General features: G+C 38.6%; 1 protein-coding gene across 12 annotated transcripts in view; it reads left to right on the forward strand.

Moving 5' to 3' along the window:
* vav2 (vav 2 guanine nucleotide exchange factor) overlaps window positions 1–22,807 on the forward strand; it is a 238,718-nt gene that overhangs the window by 50,423 nt on the left and 165,488 nt on the right. For all 12 annotated transcript variants that reach the window (XM_035944796.2, XM_023262937.3, XM_035944794.2 and 9 more), the window contains exon 2: window positions 20,194–20,310. In XM_035944796.2, the coding sequence (XP_035800689.2) occupies window positions 20,194–20,310 (117 nt within the window). The remainder of the gene's footprint in view (window positions 1–20,193; window positions 20,311–22,807) is intronic.

A 22,807-nucleotide genomic window follows, 5' to 3' on the forward strand; every position in this document is an offset into this window, starting at 1 on the left:
AAAAAGAGGGAGCAGTACTTTGGTGTATATTATAGTCACCTACTTTCACACTTCCTGCAGGAGTTCATTCGATCATAACCATAACTGATTTTTCAAGCTTGCAAGTTAACATTGTTTAATGTCACCTATGTAACATAGTGTTTGCATATAGAGATGTCGGTACGTTAGCTAGAAAGATAAAACCAAATCAAAATGTCATGATTGTTCTTAATCAGCACTGATGGCAGAAGACGTTTTCTTATCACAAAATGAATTATTATTTTTTAATTTATTTTATTTAACCTTTATTTAACCAGATAAGATAGTTGAGAAATGATTCTCATTTTCAATAACGACCTGGCCAAGAGGCGGCATACAGACAAGATAAACAATAAAACAGATTACAGCAAATTACACAATATTATAAAACAAATTTCACAATGACTTGTAAAATAGAAAGGCTGAAAACAGGTGCAGTGGTTCTGAAGTGTTGCTCTAAACGACAGCGATAGGTATGAAGTGAGTTCTAGGGATTGTTGCAAAGAGCTCCAGTCATTAGCTGCAGAAAAGTGGAATGAGGATTGACCGAGAGCGTTCCGGACTGTGGGAATGTGGAGGTTAATGAAACTGTTAGAACAAAGAGTACGGGTGGAGTTAGGAATGGTCAGGTGGTGTTTTACCAGTGAGAGTTTTGTAGATATACAGAAACCAGTGTAATTCTCTGTGGGAGTGAAGAAGGGTTTTTGAAGCAGATCTGTAATAACACATCACCATAATCAAATAATGGAAGGACTGTCATTTTAACAAGAAGCAATTTGGTGGAGTGTGTGAATGAATATTTGTTACAATAGAGAAATCTGATTCTACATTTAACTTTGGAGAGGAGATTACTTGTATGTGTTTCAAATGAGAGTGAACATTCAAGCCAGATTCCCAGATACGTGTATCATATATACATATATTTGACCTATATTTGGAGGCATAATGTAATTGTGTTATCTATTGCATTTGCTAACCTCTTGCTTTTGGAATCTTTTAAATATATATGCTGGTGAGATTCTTTGTGAAGCTGGTTTTCTGTCGTTCTAGGTTTCAAACGCCTTTTCCAGCTTTGAGGTGTCTGTGGGCTCACCCAGACTGTGAGATATGGTAAATAAACAATGCACAATTTTACTTTTTGCATGTACCAGATCCCAGGTTGTTTTGTGATTATTGAAGCTCATCATGAATGAAAATGCAGAAAAATTTCTAGGAAATGACACTAAAATTTCCAACCGAATTTGCTGCTATTATGCAATAAATTGTAGTTTTGTTAAAATGGCAATTCAGTGCTACATCTTGATATTCGGTCATAAAAATGGGATTGTCTCGGTTTCATGGCTTTTTGGTCAGTAGCTGGTCGCCTGTAAATGTAGCTGACTGAAAAGTTGAATCTGTATCCTTTTTGTTCTCCCCTGCAGTCAGCCTGCAAGGTAACCTTTTTTGCTGCCAACTGTGATCAAGAGAAATGGCAACAATCTCCACAAAAAGTGCTTAGTTTAGTTTGGTCAGTAGCTAAAAGCCTGAGGAAGTTCAAAAGCAAGAAAACCATCTTCTTTTAAATTTGATACTGGCTGTTAAATGTGATTTTGACTTGAAAATTGTGACGATTTTTAAAGCTGGCAAGCGCCATTGCAATGTTATCGTGTCTGTAGAGGTATTATAAGGGAAGTAAATGTCGTTACACTTGACAAATGCAATTCAGTTAATGCACATACATCATTAGTTCACATATGTTAGTGACGCTGTGGGATCATATATTTTCTTCTACAGCCTCAAACATAATGATGGGGCTTCAAATAAACATTCCTGGTTTATTTTTAGAGCCGACATTAAATGTTTTATAGCATTTTGTATGAAGCTCTCCGTGATGATACAGTGTTTGACACACATGCTGAATGTCTAAATATTCTACACATTCTCTTATCTTTGAGGTATGAAAGGAAGGATAACCTTCTACTGTAATGTTTTTCTTTTACAGTGCTGCCATGTTGTGGATTTCAGACACTGTATGTGGGCTAAAACCTCCAATTATGGAACAGCCGCACAGTTACATCTGAAAGGCATAAGCAGCCACATATGGGAGAGCACACACACACTCCCTACCTCGCTAACGCACACACACACATACACACACACACACACACACAGAATATACACATAGTCTTTCCATGCTTGAGGCTCGGGGCTGTGATCTTTCCAAAGGTTTCCTCCTGTGGCCCGTGTGCCAGACTGTCTGGAGAGCTGTGGAGGGGCTGGCGTCGCCTCGCCTGCCCGATGAAAAAGCCAGTAACATTTGCTTTCCGTGGCACAGCAACCAGCCTCCCCATTCGCTCTCCCCTCCGCCTCCTCCATCTCCCACCTCCCCTACTCTTCAGGAGTATTACCGGCAGAAACCGGACGTTTGATCCTGCCTTGCTCTCCACTGCCTCTATATCCGCCTGACAAGGCTTTTTGTATCTCTTTTTCTTCCAGACTTCTTGGTGTTTCTTTAAAAAAAAAAAAAATCCAAAACAAAACAAAAAAAAAATAAGCCATTTTTTTCTTCTTCTTTTTTTTTTTTTTTGCTGTCTGCTATTTGATGTCTCAGATTCCACTCTGGTATATATGTACCTGGAAGCAGACAGGACATCTGGGTCACAGATATGCTGGATGTTAATTCAATTTCAACCTGAGGAGATCATGGAGACAGGTGCGGGTAAATTGTGATCGTTTCCTCTGATAATGCAGGAGTGGATAATTAACTGTCACGAAGATGAGAGGTTTTCACAACCAGCACTCCCCACATGTGTTTCTATAGAGCTCAGAAATACACAAAAAAAACATCATCCTCCCCTGCCTAAGCTTTTTACTCCCTTTCTTTCCGCCGTGACAATGTTTTTTTTTGTCTCAGCGGTGATTAATTGTGAGGGACGGTGCCAACAAGCTTTCCGATGTAATTTGCGGTGAAGGTATAAGCAGGAAGTGTGCTCTCAATATATAATGTTGTTGACTGTGGCTACATGAGGTGATAAGGGGCCCAAAAAATGTTGTGTCAGTGTGATACAATGTGACAGAGGACAGCATTCACTGACCCAAAGCTGTCAAGCTTCAGTGTAAACAGAGTTGCTTCATTTAGGCCTTCATTAAGTCGAGGGAAGCCACCCAAGAAGAGAAGGAACGCCTCCCCAACCAACACAGGCTGTAATTAATGGGCTGCAAACAGGCCTGGAAACACCAGCTAACTGCTAACCTATTGGTGCTGACACCAGGTCTCGTCACTTTTGCTTGTGCAGAATAATTGTTCTGTCAGAATAAACAACTTGGAGACACTGCTGATTGGTTTGTTGGATTGCAGAATACAATGCTATACATATTTTTTTTCAGTTTAATGTATAATAAGGTGCCAACAATCTATGTAAATTGAACAAAACTTTCTACCAATCCTTTTTTTTCCCCATGTCCATGATTTTCTACCTATAAAGTAACAATGATTTATGTATGATTTTTATTTATCATACAAGAACTACCTAAATAACAAAGCTTTATATATAAGACACTTTTTGGCACTTAACAGATAATAACAATAAATGCTCAGCAGACGCATTTCAGTCTGTATTAGAAATCAAGCATGGCCAATATCCAGCCCTAATTCACACACATAAAAATAATAGGAAAAATAATACAAGAAGTCCAGAATTTTAAAATAATAAGCAATATTCCATTTTCACTGCAGAGTCCAAGTAATAATCAAAAATTATGTACGTTTAGTAGTAATTTTGACCCAGTGAGTTTAACTTATTAGTAATTATTTTGAAATATCAAATACAACTGTTGTTGCTATGATTATCTGCAGGTATCTTTGATTGCAGAACACAATTTAATACATTCATTTTTAGGGTAAGGTGTAGAGAAACAAGTATGAAGTTTGAGAACAATGCTTCCTATTAATACTTTACTTTGGAATATTCATGCTTTTCAACCCATAGAATTTGAATGGTTTTTTTTTAACTGTTTTTCATACAAGAACTGCCTGAATATGATCACTGTCTGCATCAGACATTATACAAGGTTTTTGACATTTCTTAGCAATCTCAATACTCAGCAGCCATATTTCAATCTATATCAGAAAACAAGGATAATCAATACTTGGACCTAATTTACACTCTGTGAAATAATTAGCAAATTAATGGGAGAAGGCCAGAATGCTAAAATAATAAGCAATGCTCACTGTTTCACAAGTTTCTTGGATTGCAGAATACCATGTTATGTATTTATTAGTAGTTTAATGTAGGATAAAGTGCATGGAAACAAAATATACAGGTTGAAGTTATAGGACAATATCAATACTTTACTTGGGAATTATTATGCTTTTCTACCAATAAAATGAGAATGTTTTGTGCTGTTTATTAAACAGGAACTGCCTGAATAAGATAACTATCTACACCTGACATTATGCAAAGTTTTAATACTCAGAACATTTTAATCTGTATCCAGAAAACAAGGATGATCGATATGTAGCCCTCACACATATGAAAATAATGGACAAAATAAATGGGAGAAGCTAAGAGGGCTAAAATAAGAAGCAATGTGTCTTTTTCAGTGCAGAGTTTAAATAATAATCAAACATTTTTAATATTTTGTCATCATTTTTACTGACTTTTACTGAATTAATGTATACATTAATTGGTAGGTTATTATCAGGTGCAATGCATAGAAATGAACATGCAGGTTGAAGTTACAGAATAGCGCTTTGTATCAATACTTTTTAAAAGCAATTTTCATGCTTTTCTGGCTATAAAACCACTATGCTTTTATGCAGTCTATAGACAAGAATTGCCTGAATGAAATAACTGTCTGCAGCAGACATGGTACCAGCTTTGACACTTAACAGTCTTAGTATTCTGTGCTACTCAGCAAACATATTTCAATCAGAAAAAAAAAAAAAAAACAATATTCCTGAACCCTAATTCACACACATGGACATAATGTCCATGGCAGGTAGAGCCGAGAATGCTAAAATAGGAAACAATGTCCCATTTTCATCCGGATAATAATAAAAATGTATTAAAGTTTTGTCATCATTTTAACTCTGGAAGTTTAAACTTATGACTAATCATCTTGGAATATGAAGTAAAAGTGTTGCTATGATTATCTGCAGTTTATCTAACCAACACATTGATCTGGATTAGTGAACACTTGACTTCATCCTTGAGTATTGTTTTTGGAAATTAGTAATTTCTTTTGCTATTGTATGAAAATGACCAATCTCCTTTCAAGATAGATTGATTTGTACATTCTTTGTACACTTTTAAAGTGCTGGATATTACCAGAGACTGTGAACACATGATCTGTTGACTATTCCCAGTGAATTTTCTTCTTCGAGCGGCTTCACGTTGAATCAATCTGCGCAGCAACGAGCGTATCGCTGTGGTTTCACATCGCATTGACTTGACTTGAGCGTTCAGTGGAGAGCTCACCGCTGTCCACTGCACTACCGAGTGGATGTGAACTGTATCTCGCAGTATCCACCCATCCAATCGCTTAATCTGTAAATTGGCTGATTGGTGTATTGTGTGTCGCTGCAAAGCCGTGCGATGATTGAGTGATTGTTTATCCAGGCTGTATGATGATTAAAGCGGGCCAAGCTTGGCCCCAGAGCCAGTCGGGTGATTAACAGGCTGTTCTCCATGTTAATAGCATTAGTCACCTTGGAGATAATCGCAGCCATCAAGAGAACAGAGCTGCATCCCCCCTGTGTACCTGATAGCCTCCTTAAACAAAAGATTGACAAACATCCGGCACAAACGGTGCTTTCAGCTTTTGGTCTAATCCTGTCCTACTCGTCGCGTTTTTGGCTACAAAATAAAGATTATTTTTAAAACCAATCTGTTGATTATTTAATCCCTCGCTAGTTGCACTCTACCCAAATCCAAGGTGACATCTTTAGAAAGCTTGTTTAGTCCAATCAACATTCTAACATCCAAGGATGCTCAGTTGTTCAGAGAAATGCAGCAAAGGATTGAGCACTTTTGCTTTAGAAATGGCTGAAATATTATTAAAACAGTTGTTATTCAGTTACTTCATCCCGCTCTAGTTACAATACAGCAGTGTGATTAGTGAAAATGTAACGCAAATGAAATATTTGAACTGCTTCACACCTTTTTGCCATTACCCATTTTCTTCTCAATATGCAGTATATTAAAAACAAATCCAAGGAGGGGATTTTCATGCCTTACTTTTATAATTTTGCCATATGGGCTGTGCGTTATGTCATTTCATAATCAACTTGAGATGGCAATAAGTGCAATTTTAAGGCAAATGACTCAGATGCATCATGTTACACCTTTTTTGCTGCTTGGTACAAAAATAAAACTTGTACGGTTATCATTTTCCATGACTGATCTACAAGAGAAGTCTGTCATAAAACGTCATTATCTTCAATTTAAGGGCTCATGGATCACACTTGCTTTGAAAAACTTTCTGTACAAGAGATGGAGTTTGTTGGCATGCACTGTACATGTCAACAGTGAAATGAATGAGGAAAGAAATGCCAATAAGGAAAATCTGGTTGCAGAATTTCCCTCTGGGGTTAATAAAGTCAGTCTAAGTCTAAAAAAATAAAATAAATAAATAGAACTGTGACATCAGTTGTGGGGCTGCACAGTTAATGTGCTGTTAATCATGGAATCATAGTCACTGTTTTGGCTTTCTACAGCTAAATCAATGTGTTTGACTGTGATGTTAATGTTTAAAATGCTCCGGTCATAGAAAACAAGCATGTAGATAAAATCCCTCCTTTTTTGGGTGAGTCTGACACCAGTACGCCTTATTTCACAGTTTTCAAAGTAATTATGGGTCTCAATCCCATCAGTAACTGAGTGGAGACTAGAGGCTTGCATGTGAGGCGTTCAGGAGACATCAGTAAATAATAGTCTCTATTCGTATGTAGATGTTCAGCTAGTGTGGCTTTTTGGGTTCAGTTTTATTTAGATTACACTTCTCGTTCTTCTCACATCATTATTTTAAGTCTTGTTTTGATGGAAAGATTTGTGCATTTGTTGTAGTGGTGGTGCCATGGTTAAGTTCTGGACTACTGATCAGAAGGTCAGAGGTTCAAACCCCGATGCGGCCACTGTCGGGCCCTTGAGCAAGGCCCTTAAACCGTCCTGCTACAAAGGCGCCGTACCATGGCTGACCCTGTGCTATGACCCCTCCAACTGGGGGGATATGCGAAAAACAGAATTTCCCTCTGGGGATTAATAAAGGTAGGGGGGAAAAAAGAAAAAAAAATTGCAGTGAAGTGGTGAAACATGAAAATATAAACAATCTTCTTTTTATTTACATGTGAAAGTACAGTAAAACTATCAGGCTGTGAATATTTGTGATAGACAATTGTGATCTCAGTATGGTTAAAATAATAATGATTTTTCATTTTGAGCATAATTTTGCTGGAATATTTTCGCCAAAAACAGGTACTTCGTTGACAGTGTCTTGCAACTGTTGGAACTGCATGAGGCAACTTCTTTGTTTGACCATTAAAATCAGCACCATACACCTCTATATGAATGCCATCCCAAGCAATACGCTATCTGATTCCTATTCCAGTGTTACAGCATAAGAGATGTTTCAGTTGGTTAACTGTCCAAAAACGCCAGTTACAAGTAATTTTTCAGTTTTTTTGAAGTTATTGTTGTATTTGCACTCCCCTCCAAAGTCACTCCAATCATTCGTCTTTCCAGATCAAGTTATTTAAGTCATCTGCTGGAAATTCCTGAACTCTTTCATATTGCAATATATAACAGAGAAGCAATATATCCCAATGCTGTTTTCCTTCCAATACCATGCGGTCTTAATGGAGATACATGCAAGTTTACCAGAAGGTTCCACACACACACGTCAGTTTGCATGTGTAACTGTGATTTCATGACATGATTACAGCTTGCAGTAAACACACAGGCTTCATCTGTATCACATTTTGATTTTCCGTGTAAGCATAATTTGATTTGGAGCCACAGGAGTGTCAGTCCTTTTGATTATGCCACGTAAGATGGATTTGAAGCGTTAAGTGAGTGCTAACGTTTTTGTACTTCCTGCTGTCAAAACACGTAAATCTACACAGATTTCAAATCCTCGTTAGCTTTTCGGCCGTGTGTGTGTACAAGCCTCGGGTGAACGCCGCTCTGCCAAATATATTTAAAACTGTGACATATAATGAGCCATGAATGTGTCCATGCTCGGTACAGTCTGGGTCTTTTTAATTGAAATAACATCTAACTTATGTGTACGGCCTGAGCATTTGTTTTCTGTGGAAAGAAGCGACGGGTAATGTACCTTATGGGGGATCTAAATCACCGCAATGAGTCTTAAGTTGTGAGGGAAATTCACTGGGGAAAAAGATAGATGCAGTCTTCTTCTCCCTGGTCTCGTGTCATAAATTACCTGGCCATTGATCCGTGGGTGTCTGGGATTCTCGGTGGACCTCCTTCTCACATTCATCAAGTCTCGAGTCTGCAGCTAAGCCTGAGTGGAAATGCCTCAAACACACAGTCCTCTCCGGAGCGTCAGCAGCACAGCCTGTTGCTTCGATACAACACTATTTATATGAAGAGAGGATCGAAGCTGGAGGACTGGAGATGTCTCGGCTTCTCAGCCTGTGTTAGATTTTTGGTTTTGTATGTAAAATGGTTTGAACAACAGCTGCAGGACCAAAAAAAAAAAATCCAATAAACAAAACACCATACAGTATTCTTTCTGTCTGCGATCAAACAAGAAGAATGAAACACACGGCAGCCACTGGGGAGGCCAGGGAGATGATGATATTTATTATACACTGTTGTGAAAACCAGCTGCCTCTGTTTGACAAATGGAGATGAGGGTGGTCATGCAAAAAGAGAATCCTCTCGTGCACAAACAAAAAAATACAAGGAGAAAAATCTTGCATGTTGCTTTCACCACCTCTGGCACAAAAGGATTTGTGAATTATTGCTGGTCCACAGAGATAGAAAAGAAAAAAAAAACATATTAAAGGTCAGCGGAAATGCAAAAAATCAGGTCAGGTAGAAGTAAGATGATAATAGTGAATGCTTTTTGTCGCTTTTGTCTTTAACTGGCTTCAGTTCTGCCCTTCATTTCTGCAGCAATCTAAAGCTCACATTTTCGCTTTCCCTTTCTGCCACAGTCCATTTCGAGCAGTTTTACATGACACATGCATTCAGTGATGATTGTGATGGCATCAAAACCAAGATTTTGTTCAGGCTAGAGCTTAATTTTATCTTGAGATGTAGTTCTGTGACAGTAATGCTTTTGTTTGAGAAAATCCTAGACAAATGCTATAGAGTCAACATTGGATTCAGTAGATTCTTGAGATAACCAGTCTTGTTTCTAACTAAAGGAGTGAAATATAATGATGATTAGCAGCATTGTCAATCAATTATTTATTAACTGATAGCACAAATTGAGCATGGTGGACATTTTTCAATAATATAGGAGTCCTAGTTGATTCCAGCTTGTCTTAAACACATGACTTCTGGCTGAAGGTCATTAAGCGTCACAGAAGTCCTTGTCATGATGCCTGTTGCTAGCTACAGCCTCACAATGCTCTCTGCTTGCCAACAAGGAACTGCCTGTAGATCAAGCTATCGCTTCATTATGTTGCTATGTCATTAAACACTAAAAAGCCCAACCAGGTACTGCATCTAATTTACAATACATTTTCTGACATGCATGTAGAGAATACAGTTTGTTTGGAGCTTGTGGAGCCATGGTACATCCAACCTTCACAACACTATACGACAGCTTTACAACAAAGTTTGTGATCGTACGTGAAAATTAGGACCTGCTTGGATATGGAAATGCCATTAATTTCTTAATTATATGCAATTTTTTGTGTATACTGTGTCACTTTTAAATTAAGCAACGATTCTTTGTGGTTTTGGAGGTTAAAACAAATTAATTTTATCCGATCCGCTGGTGTGACTTGACTCACCGTTACCATTATTTACATACCTGCAATCCTTTTTCACATTCACGTTCTTTAGTTACAGATAGATTCCCCCTAAAACTCTTCATGCTAGTATTACTTCTTAATTGAAATTCGATGAAATTATTAAAACAATGCAAGAGAAAAGTGAAAATATTCTCCTACCTGGTGCTACTTGCAGCATCACCACAAGTTGTAAATCTGGCTCTGTTTCCACTTTCTCACAGTTATTTCTTAGAGCAGCCTCTTTCTTCCTAGCTGTGGTCGTTTCCGCATCACTAGACAGAATAAAGCACCATACCTTGAAGACATACGGTGTCTCTTTCTTTTCACCATTCTGTTTCACTCTTGTCCATACAAAAGCTTTTCTTTCCCGGGAAGGGGTCTCCTCTTTAGTTGGCTTCAGGTTCACTGCTTCTCTATTCTCACGAATGACCTAATATGTGTCCATGCGCTGAGCATATTACTGATGGCATGCTACACTAGTGCAGCTAATGCATTCTTCCTCGTGCCGTGTGCTTCTGATCTAAGGCTTGCCCTACATGAGTGCTTTCATTTTTACGAGTATCCAGTGTAAAGGTGAAGGTGGACTTGATTTAATTATGGAGTTGTGCTCTATAGTGGTGGCGACTTTCTCACACCAGAGTCTATGCTCAGGCTTGAATTATCTTCTTTTGTAATGGAGATTAACCTCAGTAAAAAGCATGCTTAGCCTATTTAACTTCCATATTTTAACATGAGCCACGTGGGTCTCGCTAACGAAGCCGTTCTGCCTCGGCTGCTAAGGGTTGTACGAGATTTACAACTGTGGTCAATCCTCGCTTGCTTACCAGGCTTTTAGGGGTAATAGGATAAGATTAACACATTTGCATACTATTGCAATGCATTATTCATGCAGAGTCCTCCTCTCTAATTTGCAGAAGCGGGGCCTTTCTCCTTGCTGGCTTTAACACCTGGGTGACCTGGAAGTGGAGCCCCAGAGCTCATCAGTCCCCCTCTGGGTGTCACCTGGCACATGGCATCCAAACATTTACTCAGCCGGGCGTGCCTACACTTCCAAAATATAAATAGTTCATTTTTTTCTAAGGTTATTATTTATTAAAACATTTTGATATTCAAAATGTATTCCTTTACATTACTGACTTTTACCTTTGAACGTTTCTTTCCTTTTTCCAAAATTTGTACATTTGCAGCCCTTGAAACTCAGAGGAACCATTTGTTGATGTGAAATATTCATCAAAGCCGATATTGATTCCAAATAAGGGAATTCAAAGATCACAGCCGAGGAAGTCTGTGCTCTTGTAGAATATCCAGATTGATTTATTTGCAAGTTTTAATTGGAGACTATAGATACATCTTGGCAGACTGACAGGAATGAGGGCTTAATCTGCTGACTTTGTTGCTAGTTTTACCTGTTGGGCACAAAATCAATGCTTACAACTGGAAGTTGATCTGTGTTCAGTGTCCATGCCCTGACAAAGGCAACTAGCAATATAACGTTACAGTTTGTTAAGCTGTTGATTACAGACTGAAACTGTGAGTGAATAAAGAAAACTGAAGAAGAAGAACAATGACACGGAAAGACTCACCCTGCAAGTTAACAGGATTGGCTTTATTAATTGTTATATGTTTGTCAATACATAATTGTTGATCAAATCGAATGGCTTAATGAGGGATTCTATGAATTTTATTTCCATCGAGTCGTGTTCAAATTTAGATTGTTGTGGCTGGGAGCTTTGTGGGTGTTTAGCTAGCAGTGGGCCACCATGACAGAGAAGTCTGTAGCGGTTAATGGATTCTTGTGTGGAACGTAAAACCAAAGGATGTTAACCCAAATTTAAAGGGCAGTAATATAAAAAGGAACATGTGGGTAAATCTAACCCTGTACTGTGGTGGTGTCAAATAAACTGAAACTGTTGAGATAGCATTGGATTTTTAATAGTTTAGAGAGGATGAGAAACCAACTTCGCAAGCTTTCAGTTATAGACACTGTGATGCGTTGTATGTGGACGAGGCAAGGGGCTAATTTATCAATGCATCCTGCATATCTCGTGTCTATTAATATAACTTTTCATAGTGTTTCAGCCTGTGAAAATCCTACAGGGTACTGGCATCCTGCAGGCTAAATGAGTGACTTGTGAAAGGTTAAGATGCTTTCCAAGGGCTTCCCCCTCCTGTTCTTGGCTGTTAACAGATGTAACCTGTGGAGACTGAATGAGACATTACCCCGCTCGCATAATGGACATTTTTCTGTAGAGTCCAGCATTTGGATGAGGTTTATTTGGGAAGGGTGAGTGCCGATCACTGCCAAGCATAAATCTCTCCTCACCAGAAAGCGTTCACCTCCCGGTCTGTGGCTTCATTAACTGAGTTTATGAGATCCATCATCACCTGTACCTGACGTTTGTGTGTGTGTGTGTGTGCGTGCGCCTCTTTATACAGGCATGTGTACGTTTAGATTGTCGGAAACAGCTCAGCCAGCCTTCTCTTGTGGTCTTGGCAGCTCCTTTTTTGCTGCTCTCTCACCTGCTGAGAGTTTTCTTCCTGTTGTTCTGAAGGTGCAGAGTGATTCACCGCCCCTAGATACACAACACCAGGGCGTTTTGTGTGTCTGTGTGGGTTTGTGTGTGTCTTTGTGTGTGTTTGAATGACTATTTGTCTGTGTCACAGTTCCCAGACAGGCATCCGTCTCTTTCATTGACTTCGCTGCTCTGACTGGTTGTCTGAGTATCTGATCATCTCTCTGACTCACATCAGTCTGCTGCTTATAAAACCCCATTTTTCTCTCCCCTCCTCCTTTTGCCTCCCCTCCTCTGACTTTAATTGCTCTACTTGCTAATTATTTCTCTTCTTCTTCAAAAAAAGCATCTGTATCGTTAATGTTCTGTATCTTCCAGGAAAATGGCTCTGAAATGGACAACAATGATGCTCTTTTCTTTTTGTGATGATTTAATAAATGTTGTTAATTTAAAACAAACGCTTATTTCCCAAGATAATGAAAGTATTATCACTACCGTGGGAAATAAGGTGAGCAGGAGCCAAATGCGTGATACTGTATGTACAACTTCATCTGCAAGCCCCGCCTTTGTACTCGTGATTCTGTCTTTGACTACTTTTCAGCATTCAGTGTGAGATGCATGTTTCTAATTAAACTGTTAAATGAGTAGATTTGTGGTTGTCATTTCAGTTGTGTCTTGTTTTAAGGACTGAATGCACAAGGGAATTTTTGGTGATTGTGTGACTGAGAGGTTGGTTCAGCTAGCAGTGGGTCACCATGACAGAGACTTCTGTAGCGAATAATGGATCCTTGTGTAGAGAACAGGTCTAAATCTACTGAGGAAGCACTCCTTTATAAATGTGGCTAATGTAACTGAGCTAATTTTGCTTAGTATGCATGGTTAAAAATGGCTTGAACAACACATGGAAAATCGTGCACCAGTGCCTTAGTACTTGTGAAAGTGTCTCTGACTGCTTTTCTACATTTCTTTGATCCTGGACTAGTGCTAGATGGTTGTTTCTGTTTCTCTTTTAAAAATAACAGACCACCTTTTGCCTTCTTCTTGCACTTCCATCCATCCAAACCGGTTGTTTTCCTCATTTTTATATCATGTGAAGCACGTATCATGCTTTTTACATTTTTTTATTTTAACTTCTGTGTGGTTTTGGCCGCCATCATTGATGTTTTTGTACATTTGCCTTTGCATCAGCTGCCACCAGTAAGAAAGGACACACACTGCACTTCTTTTCATTCTTTTATTCTTACTTTACATCATTATCTGTGATCGACTAATTGGTCCCGGAAACCATTTTGGAAGCAGTTCCTCTGATCTCCGGCTTTTTATTTTGCTGTTTCTGCCTCATGGGTTTCTCCCGGCGTTCCCCTCCTGAATCTGTCTCCTCCCAGACACCAAAGACCTCAGATTTTTGGCAAAAACAAAACTTCCTCTCTCTCTCACCTCTCTTCCTTGTTCATCCCCAAACTTTCCCCCATTTCTTTAATTTGCTGTTGTTCAGGTTGCTGGAGGAAGCTCTAATTTGTATCTGCTGAGATATGAGCATGTAGGGAGTGTGAAGATAAGGACCACCCTCCCAGAGGAATAATACATTATTCTGTGTGTGATGTAGCGTGGTGATATGGTAGAAGGGCTTGTCAGGGATGTGATGGGTCTTTGTTACCCAACTCTCTCCTCCTTCCTCTTGCTTCCTTCCTTCCTTCCCTCTCTCTGCACTCTCTCCTCTTCCCCACCTGCCTTACTACAAGTCTGCTTCTTTTAAGAATTATTTACTCTCAGCTTAGAAGTCAGAGAACTGTTGCTCCAGTGGAGCACACAAGCCATCTTGTAAAAGAAAAGTCTGCTGCCATACTAGAGCTGAGATCACCTGTCTCTGTCTGACTTTTGCTTTTATATCTCCTGTCCTTTTCTTCATTCGTGTTTTGTTTCCCCCCGATCTTTACTTTTCATCTTCTGTCAGCCTAAAAATGTCTTTTATTATTTGTAAAAAGCTTGATTTAGTTATTGTATTTACAGTGAGGCCTGAACTTGCTCTTGTTTTTTTTTTTTTTTTTTTTACGCTAAACACCTTGAGAAGCACATTTTTTGGAGCCAAAGAGCAGTAGGTTGACACAAATGCAGCTTCAAAAGACAAACACTCAAAGTGCAGAGATAAACACATAATGTGCTTGCAGATATGCACACAAGCATATTTGTTTATTCACACATTTTTGTTTTTTTCTGCTTCATGTGGGAGGATATTTACACAAAATATGTTTTTTTTGTATTTCAGCCTCTGCTTGGTGATTTCTTCTTCTTTCCATGTGAAAAGATTGTTTTGCAGAATCTTAGTTGCCCAAAAACAGAACCAGTAACATAATGGCAAGTAAAAACAACATGCAGGTGTTTGTTCTCTTTTGGCAATCGGCTTTTACTGCAGTGTTTTAGTCATAAAACCACAGGTGGCAGTGAGTTTCTTTTTGTTGCATGTAACAGCAACCACAAGGTTCTGGAGGTAATGAAACAGATAAAACAGTGTTGTAGCAAAGATTGAATCTGCAGCCCTGCTAAATTAAAAGTTGAACTGATCAGGTAGTGCTGCAGCTAATGGTTATTTTCACCCTTAGTATATATACAGATTCTTTTTTTGCTTGTTTGTTTAGTCTGTGTGAGAAAATAATGATAGATGCGCATCACAGAGATCTCAGAGAATGAAAAGGGTGTTGTCCTGACATTAAATACATTCAGTTGAAATGGAGAAGCTAGTATGTGGCACCTTCGTTCACTCTTCAACCTCATGCAGTTTCTGGGTTTTTACTCACTTTGGACATATTTTTCACTATATTAATAATAATAAATTTTATTTATAAAGCGCTTTTCCAAAAGCTCAAAGACGCTGAAAGTCCTGTACCTCTATGAAAACAGCACAACAATAGTTAGAAGTAGAAAGAACTCAAAAATATATTTTGTACAGTTATAACGCCATACATGATAATAAAAAGAAAAAGAGAAATTTATATTCTTTTACTACTTATTTTACAAAATCTGAAAATCTTAATAAAATGGAATCCACATGTGCAACATTTCTCAAAGTGCTCCCAGGCGTGACCAATATTGGAAAAAAGCTTGTCTTTACTTAGCACAGATATTTTAGTATTTAAATGTGTATTTGTTTCCATACTTGTCTCCTATCTGCACTGCCTGCAGTTCAGCTGACAATATTCTCAGATTTTTATGTCACATGACTGTTGGTCATAGCTGAATATGGCTTCATGGTTCTGATGCAGAATTCTTTCTTTTTCTTTTTCTTTTTTTAAAATGTAGTGACTGCAAATTAATTATTTTTAACGATTTTTTTTTTAAATAAGACATTTTGGCTCAAGTGATTTTGATGAAATATCTCAATTTGGTTAGTTTTCCTGATAGAACGGCAGCATCAGAAAGCTGAAAATCGTATTTTTCTTTAAGCTTTTACAGTTTCTGGCTTAAAAGGTTAAGAAATGTCCTGCAACAGCACAGTAAACTATGCTTTGCTTGAATTTCTGTCTATGAAGTGATCTTTTATTGAACTTCTTCTGTAAGTAACTGCTTTAATTGTGTATATGAAAATACCCATAACCTTTAAAGTCAGCGTTGTCATCAGTTTAGTACTTTTTCCCCTTGCTATTGTAAGACTGGAAAATTGAGGGATTATTCTGTCTGGCCTTGAATGTGTTGCAGACAACAGTGAGGTCATTCCAGATTGATTGTGCAGAGGGCAGCTCCAGCCTAAGGAGATGACTCTATTCTGTTTATTCCCAGGTGCACTCACACCTCCCTCTCCACAAGAAATACTGTTTTTTTCCCTTTATTACTCAGATCATAGCAATCCTCCCCACCCCTCTCCTGGCTCTCTTATCGTCGAGCATACATTAGAATGTCAGACACATCTTTCCTCTCCTGATCCATATCTACAGAGCTCCTCTCGTCTCCAAACCACTCCAGCAAATGTTACCTTTTCATATCAGGGAAAGCTGAGAAAATAAGCTTCTTTTTTTTTTTCTTTTTCCTGCAGCACGTGCGGATCTGCAGACACGATAACCTTCGCCACTGAACTGCAAATGTCACTTTGGCTGGCCGACCAATGGCGTTGCTTTTCGCTAACTGGCGGGCCTCTCTTATGGGGTTCGCAGCCGTGACACTGTGACTGAGCAGATGTGCACACATGAATGAGAATGAGTCAGCAGGGCTCTCAGGTGCGGCCCGCGGAGGCCGACCGAAATGTCATAAATTACCAGGAAAACGTATCAGATGGAGCTCTGCTTTTTATCTGAAAAATTAGCCGAGCGTCAACAATGAGTCAATATTGCCGCGTGTGTCCGATGCGTGGAAGCTAATTAGCGCAGGAGGCTGATGTGGATGATTTCTCTCATGGTCAATTGTAGCAACACTGTTGCTCATCAACCTGCAGAAAGGTTTGAATGAGAACAATGCACAGTTTTCAATGCCTGGTGAATGGAGGTGTTTTGCAGTATAATTCTGTACTTGAATAACCCACTGGTGCTGCTGTTGCTGCCTTGAAGGCACACTTAACATTAATACACTGTAAAGAATGACTTGTAAAGCTGTTGATTGTTTCACTACATTGTAACAAATTTCAATACTGGCAGCGCTGTGGTATTTTTCCAGTGTCACTATCATATTTTATTCGGTTATTTACAGTAGCTACCAGTATTTTACTGAATTTTTACAGTGTTACAGTGGCAATTTATTAAACGATTGTGTAAGTGACCGCAGAGATCTAAAAATTGTGAAAATCTGGCAGAAATTTGCCAGAAAAATACTAGAAAAAAAACGGCGAATGACTGTAAAATTCAAATACTGTAAAAATGGTGAAAATAATAGCAATATCTGTAGAATAATTATATCTTTGAGCTGATTTAAATACAGTTAAACAGTGTAATTTTATAGTAACATTTATGAAAAAAACGTTTTTTAAAAATGCAGATTTTTCGAAACATTTACAAATTTTTCCTGTATTTTTATATATTTTTTTTACTGTCAATATGTAAATAATTTTTCTTTCCTGTGATTTTACTAGATATTTAACAGAACAAAGAGCATCTGTACAGTAACAGATTGTAAGATAGCAATCGCAAATATGTATCAAAATGGCTATTTTTGCTGATTTAAATGCAGTAAAAAAAATCACAGTCAGATGTTGTAAAAGTAGTAATTCCAATTTTTAATTTTTTGATGTTAATGTTATTTACGGTTCTAGGCTTTGTTAAATTAAAAAAAATATTTTGGTTCTGGAATTTTACTAGATATTGTTTTAAATTTAACAAAACATGGAAAATTTGCAAAACAAATCTAAGTGAAAACTGTTAAAAGTTTTCACTTGTTTCATTTTATTTTTTTGCGATACAGTACAATATGAGGTTTCTTGTTTAATACTGTAACTAGACTTTCCAACACTGTACTGTATTTGTAACATTTGAACTGTAATTATTTTTTTATTTTATTCATTTAAAAATGCATATACCACTAAAACTGCCTAAAATAGTAAAGGATGAAGGATTGGGAACATTTATTCAAAGGCAACACTGTATGACAAATTGTAGCCTGTCAAATATATACTTCCATTAATGGTCATTCTTTTCTTTGCCTTCAAAAAAAGTGCCGCATTTTTTTTTTTTGTTTTTAACCATATTTTAAAACTATACCAAAGCAAAACAGTTTATTATAGTTAGAATTTAGCTGCGTTTTTTTTTTTTTACAGTAATTTATTTCAGTGCAGTTTTAAGCACCAGCCATTACAAGGAACAAGCATGTTGTCAGTGCTTTCGGCAGAATAAAAGCAATCAGGCGTTTTGTTCTACATCGGCACTCTAATTCGAATCTCTTCTGTGTACATTCTTCTTCCACAGCCATCAGTTCATATTGCTCACAAACACAGAACTGAAAGGGCATATCGGAGCAGCATCTGGATTTGCATGCTAGGTAATGTGTTCTTCACACACAGAGAGATGGGAGGCAGTTATGCTTATCATTAATATTTCAATACTGCAGTTATCGGTCTGCGCCCCAGCCCTCAAGGTTTATCTGTGTGATGGCATATTTTAGGAACCGAGACCATCAATATTCATGGCAGGAGAGTATTATGCAGTTTATTATGAGCATCCTTTCCCCTGCTGCAGGTTCCATATCGAGGTTCACTATCACCCCCATATGAGCCTTCAGTCTCAAGCTGGCATATGCTTTATTTTTTTTAGCTGCTGTTGAAAAAGCAGATACTGGACTGCAATGTGTTGGTTTTCGCTGGTTTATTGGATGAGGCTTATCAGTCAGGCTCTGGTTTATAGATTCTCTGGAGGTGCCTCAAACAATATAGTTTAGAGATATTTGTTTTAACTGTGGTGGATGGCAAATAAAGGGGATTTGTCACACAGGGTAATAAATACATGTACAATGCTGCACAGTGTTTAGTTACAGTGCTGAAGAAACGACTGATTTATCATCTTAAATTGCTGCTTGAAAGCATCTTATTTTAGTGTCGTTCTATCCTGACAGCTTTAACGGTATTTGGAAAATTATTTTAACAATTTCCTGCAATTTTTCATGTGTTCTGTATTTTGTTGAACTGCAGATAAGAACTCATAAAATCCCAGAAAAAAATCAAATAAAAAAATTGCCCAAACTGTCAACAATGTAGATATTGATATCAAAAATCAGCATTTTTACTATTTAAATGGGCAGAACAATTTTATTTTATAGATGTTTGTCATTAACATAAAAGGAAAGTATATTACGGACAGAAGGTAAATAATTATTAAACTTAATTATTAATTAATGTTGTTTTGCAGATTTTACCTGTTATGTTCAATTACAAATGACATCATTTAAAATCACAAAAAATTTATTAAATTACACGTTAGATGTTGAAGATTAAAAATAAATAAAAAAATTGTAAGTGATGTGAAAACTGCTTTACTACAACTAAATCAGCTAAAAATGTCCTTTTTTTTGCAGATACGTGGCATTATTCTTTGAATGAGTTGTTGAATATTACAGTAGTCCACTATTTTATAGCAGATTTTTCTGGCACCCTTACTACCTCAGGATTTTTTTCATTTTATTTTTTTTTTACAGTGTATCTTTAAATACCCTGATGTGATCCACTTTTGGTCCTTTTTCCTGAATACCTTCCCTGAATATTATAGCTTCATTTTGTTTTCAAAGGCATTTTCATGGTTGTTTGACAGATTTGTGGCCTCACAGCATGACGTCAGTGTCTGAGGCCAACAGACCTCCTGAGCCTCAGGGCAGCAGGCCTTTGGTGGTGGGCTTGTCTGAGGACACCTCATCTGCTTTCTACTGTCAGTAGTCAGACTTCTCAGTGGCTCGTTACCTGGAACTAACCCTAACCCATCAGCCTCAGGAGCAGCAGTCGTCCTGTTAACCTTCTGCTGCTGAATAATCAATCGTACACCAGGAAGGAAAGAACTAGGGAACCTGGCCATCATCAACCAGGAAATCAAATATTTACAAGAATGCTTTGGCATTGACAGGGAATATTGAACAGACTGGTGGAACATCTTTCCGAGGGCAAATATTCTTCTTTTTCATCATGCAACATTGATAAAGATGTTGGCTGTTCACTGTAGCTCGAATTACCAAAGCAAGACACAATTTGAGCCTCCATTAATGTTGTTTTGCCTTTTTTCTTCTTCTCTTCTGTAGTTCCTGTGTTTGAAGAACATCCGGACATTTCTGAAGGTGTGCCACGACAAGTTTGGACTGCGTAACAGCGAACTGTTCGACCCTTTCGACCTTTTTGACGTCAGAGACTTCGGCAAGGTGAGTTAAACTTCATATATATGGATGGATACTCTGTTTTTGAGTCTCCAGCCAGCACTCAAACGTGGTGCTTCCCCACAGGCTACAGGCTGTCTACACTGCAGACATGATGCTGCTTGTATTCCTGGTAACATCATTCGGAGCTATGGCAGATTTAAGAGGTGGCATGTGATATTTTTTCTGATAAGATCTTGATAGATAGGCTGTCTTTTTGCAGTTCCAGTGCTCTGAACTTTGACATGAAATATAGTCATTTTGCCATCATTACAGTGCATACGGAAGAGCTCAGGCTTGTGTGGGTGCATCTACAGTACAACACAGCATGAGGTTAAAGGTAGTTGAAAGTCTAATCTGTCGGTTGCATTAACTGTCAGTGTGGAGCTGAGAGCACCGATGAGCATGTGGTGTAAACACTTCAGGGTCAGCAATCTCCTCTCGTGTCATTGACTGAGTAGAATTAAATTCAACTCTCCTTCCTGAGTGCAGCTACAGTACAGTACAGTGTGGATGTGTGTGTGTTGGCTCAGCAGTAAAGGTGGCTGACTCGTGCACTTGCACATCGTATGAACTTTATGGAGAGTTTTTATGGGATATTCAAGTGGATTTTTTTGTATTTATTAAACGGGCCACTAACCGCAAAGGTCTTTCCTAAACTTTATCTTGAGGGCGATTAGAGACATGGAGTCCGAGTGGGTCACGATGGAAGCTTTCATTGGAGGAGTGGCTGCTAAGTTTGTATGTGGAGTCCAAACACCAGGTGTTTTTTGCATTGAAAAGAACCATTTTCGGTAGTTCAGCATCTCATCAGGATTCCTCAAGGATGTGTCTCTTCAAAGGCAGTCTGGGCACGTCTCCTACCAGTTGGACTATCCTGACATTGACCCTGAAAATTCCTCAGTTTTCAGGAGGGATGCCCAGGACAGGTGGCCTGGGCTTGCCTCGGGATACCCCCCATCTGGTAGACGTATCTGAGGAGAAGCACATCTGACTGCTTTGTTAGCTTGCTTTCTGGATAAGTGGTGGAACATGGATGAATGGATAGAAATAGGTCTTTGGTTCATACCAATCAGGCACAAGATGAAAACCACCTGAGTAAGAGGGTGGAGGTCCTCTTTCTGCCATCAAAACAGCTCTAATTTACTGGAGCATAGACACAAGACCTTTGGGGTGTCTTGTGATGTTTGGTACCCAAATGTCACCTTGGACTGGTCTTGTTCTGGTGCATACTGTAGATACCTGATTGGATTGACATCTGGGGAGTTTTGGAGGCTGAATCCACACTTGGGGTCTTGGTTGTGTTTTTTGCTGTGTGGTAGTTTGCATTGTGCTGCTGGGGGAGTCCACTGCTGTTGGAGGGTGGACTCGTTGTGCAAAGTGGGTGGAATGCTTCAAAGTTACATTGGCATGTACCTATCAGTGTTTCTAATGTTGTGGCTGATCGGTGTTGTTACAGGTTTGTCGTTTTACGTGTTGGATGCATAATTTTAAGTGGACAGTATATGCAAAAACAACATATTGGGTGTTTACAGCATCTCACTAAATAGAGGTCTCATGCTTGTTACATCTTTTCTTCCCTGTGTGTCTGGAAAAAGGAGCTGGTTGTTAGATGCAGGGGAAGGGATTGGCAGGTAATCCATGATCGACATACTCCTGTTGGCTTCGGCTTCTGAAAATGAATTGTTTGTCCTGACTTTCTAATCCCTTTGCCTGCACTGTGTGTGGCTACAGAGGAGCTTCTTCCTAGGCTAGCAGGCTGTTAAAACAAGCGGCAGCGATAGTATGATGTCATTAAATTGATGATGACAGCTGATGCCATTGTGTCAGAGGCCTCTGTGGTGGGAATATTAATACTGTGGCTTTTGAGGTGATTGAACATGTAGTATTTGTGTTAAAGCGCAAGGATTACTTTGCAGATGTGAGATATGAATGAACTGTATTATATCTCCTGTGATTGATTACAGTGAGGATGTATTTGTGGAAACCTCATCTGCTCATTTATCTAACATATCTAATCTAATGCAACACATCCACTCTCCCTGCCATGAGCTGTGCAGAAGGCTCGGGGAAAAGAAACGAGAGAGAAAAGATGAGAAAGAAGAAAAAGGAGACAAGGACTCATTTGGCAGTTTGTAGATAAACCAGAAGACGATGTCTGAGAGTCAATGAGCTCGCAGCGAACGGTATTAAAATCCAACAGCAGTCAGAATCAATCACAAAGGCCCTCCATATGTCAATTTAGAAATTGCTTTTGTATGGTCTCAGTGGTGGCGGGCTTGTCTCTCCATTGATTTTCCATTAAGGCCAAACATCACATTATAATATATTGAACTGAGTAGATCCCTACTAATGTGGCATACATTTAAATAGTGAGAATGCCTCATAAATGGAAGATAAAGGGAGCTGTTTTATTCCTGCAGTTAGTCTCTTCAGTCCTCTTCTTTTTTTCATCATCACTGGATGTGCCGTTTCCTCTTTTGTTACCTTAACACAAAAGTGT

Source organism: Amphiprion ocellaris, chromosome 17 (assembly GCF_022539595.1).
Source record: "Amphiprion ocellaris isolate individual 3 ecotype Okinawa chromosome 17, ASM2253959v1, whole genome shotgun sequence".
In the NCBI taxonomy this organism is placed as follows: Eukaryota; Metazoa; Chordata; class Actinopteri; family Pomacentridae; genus Amphiprion; species Amphiprion ocellaris.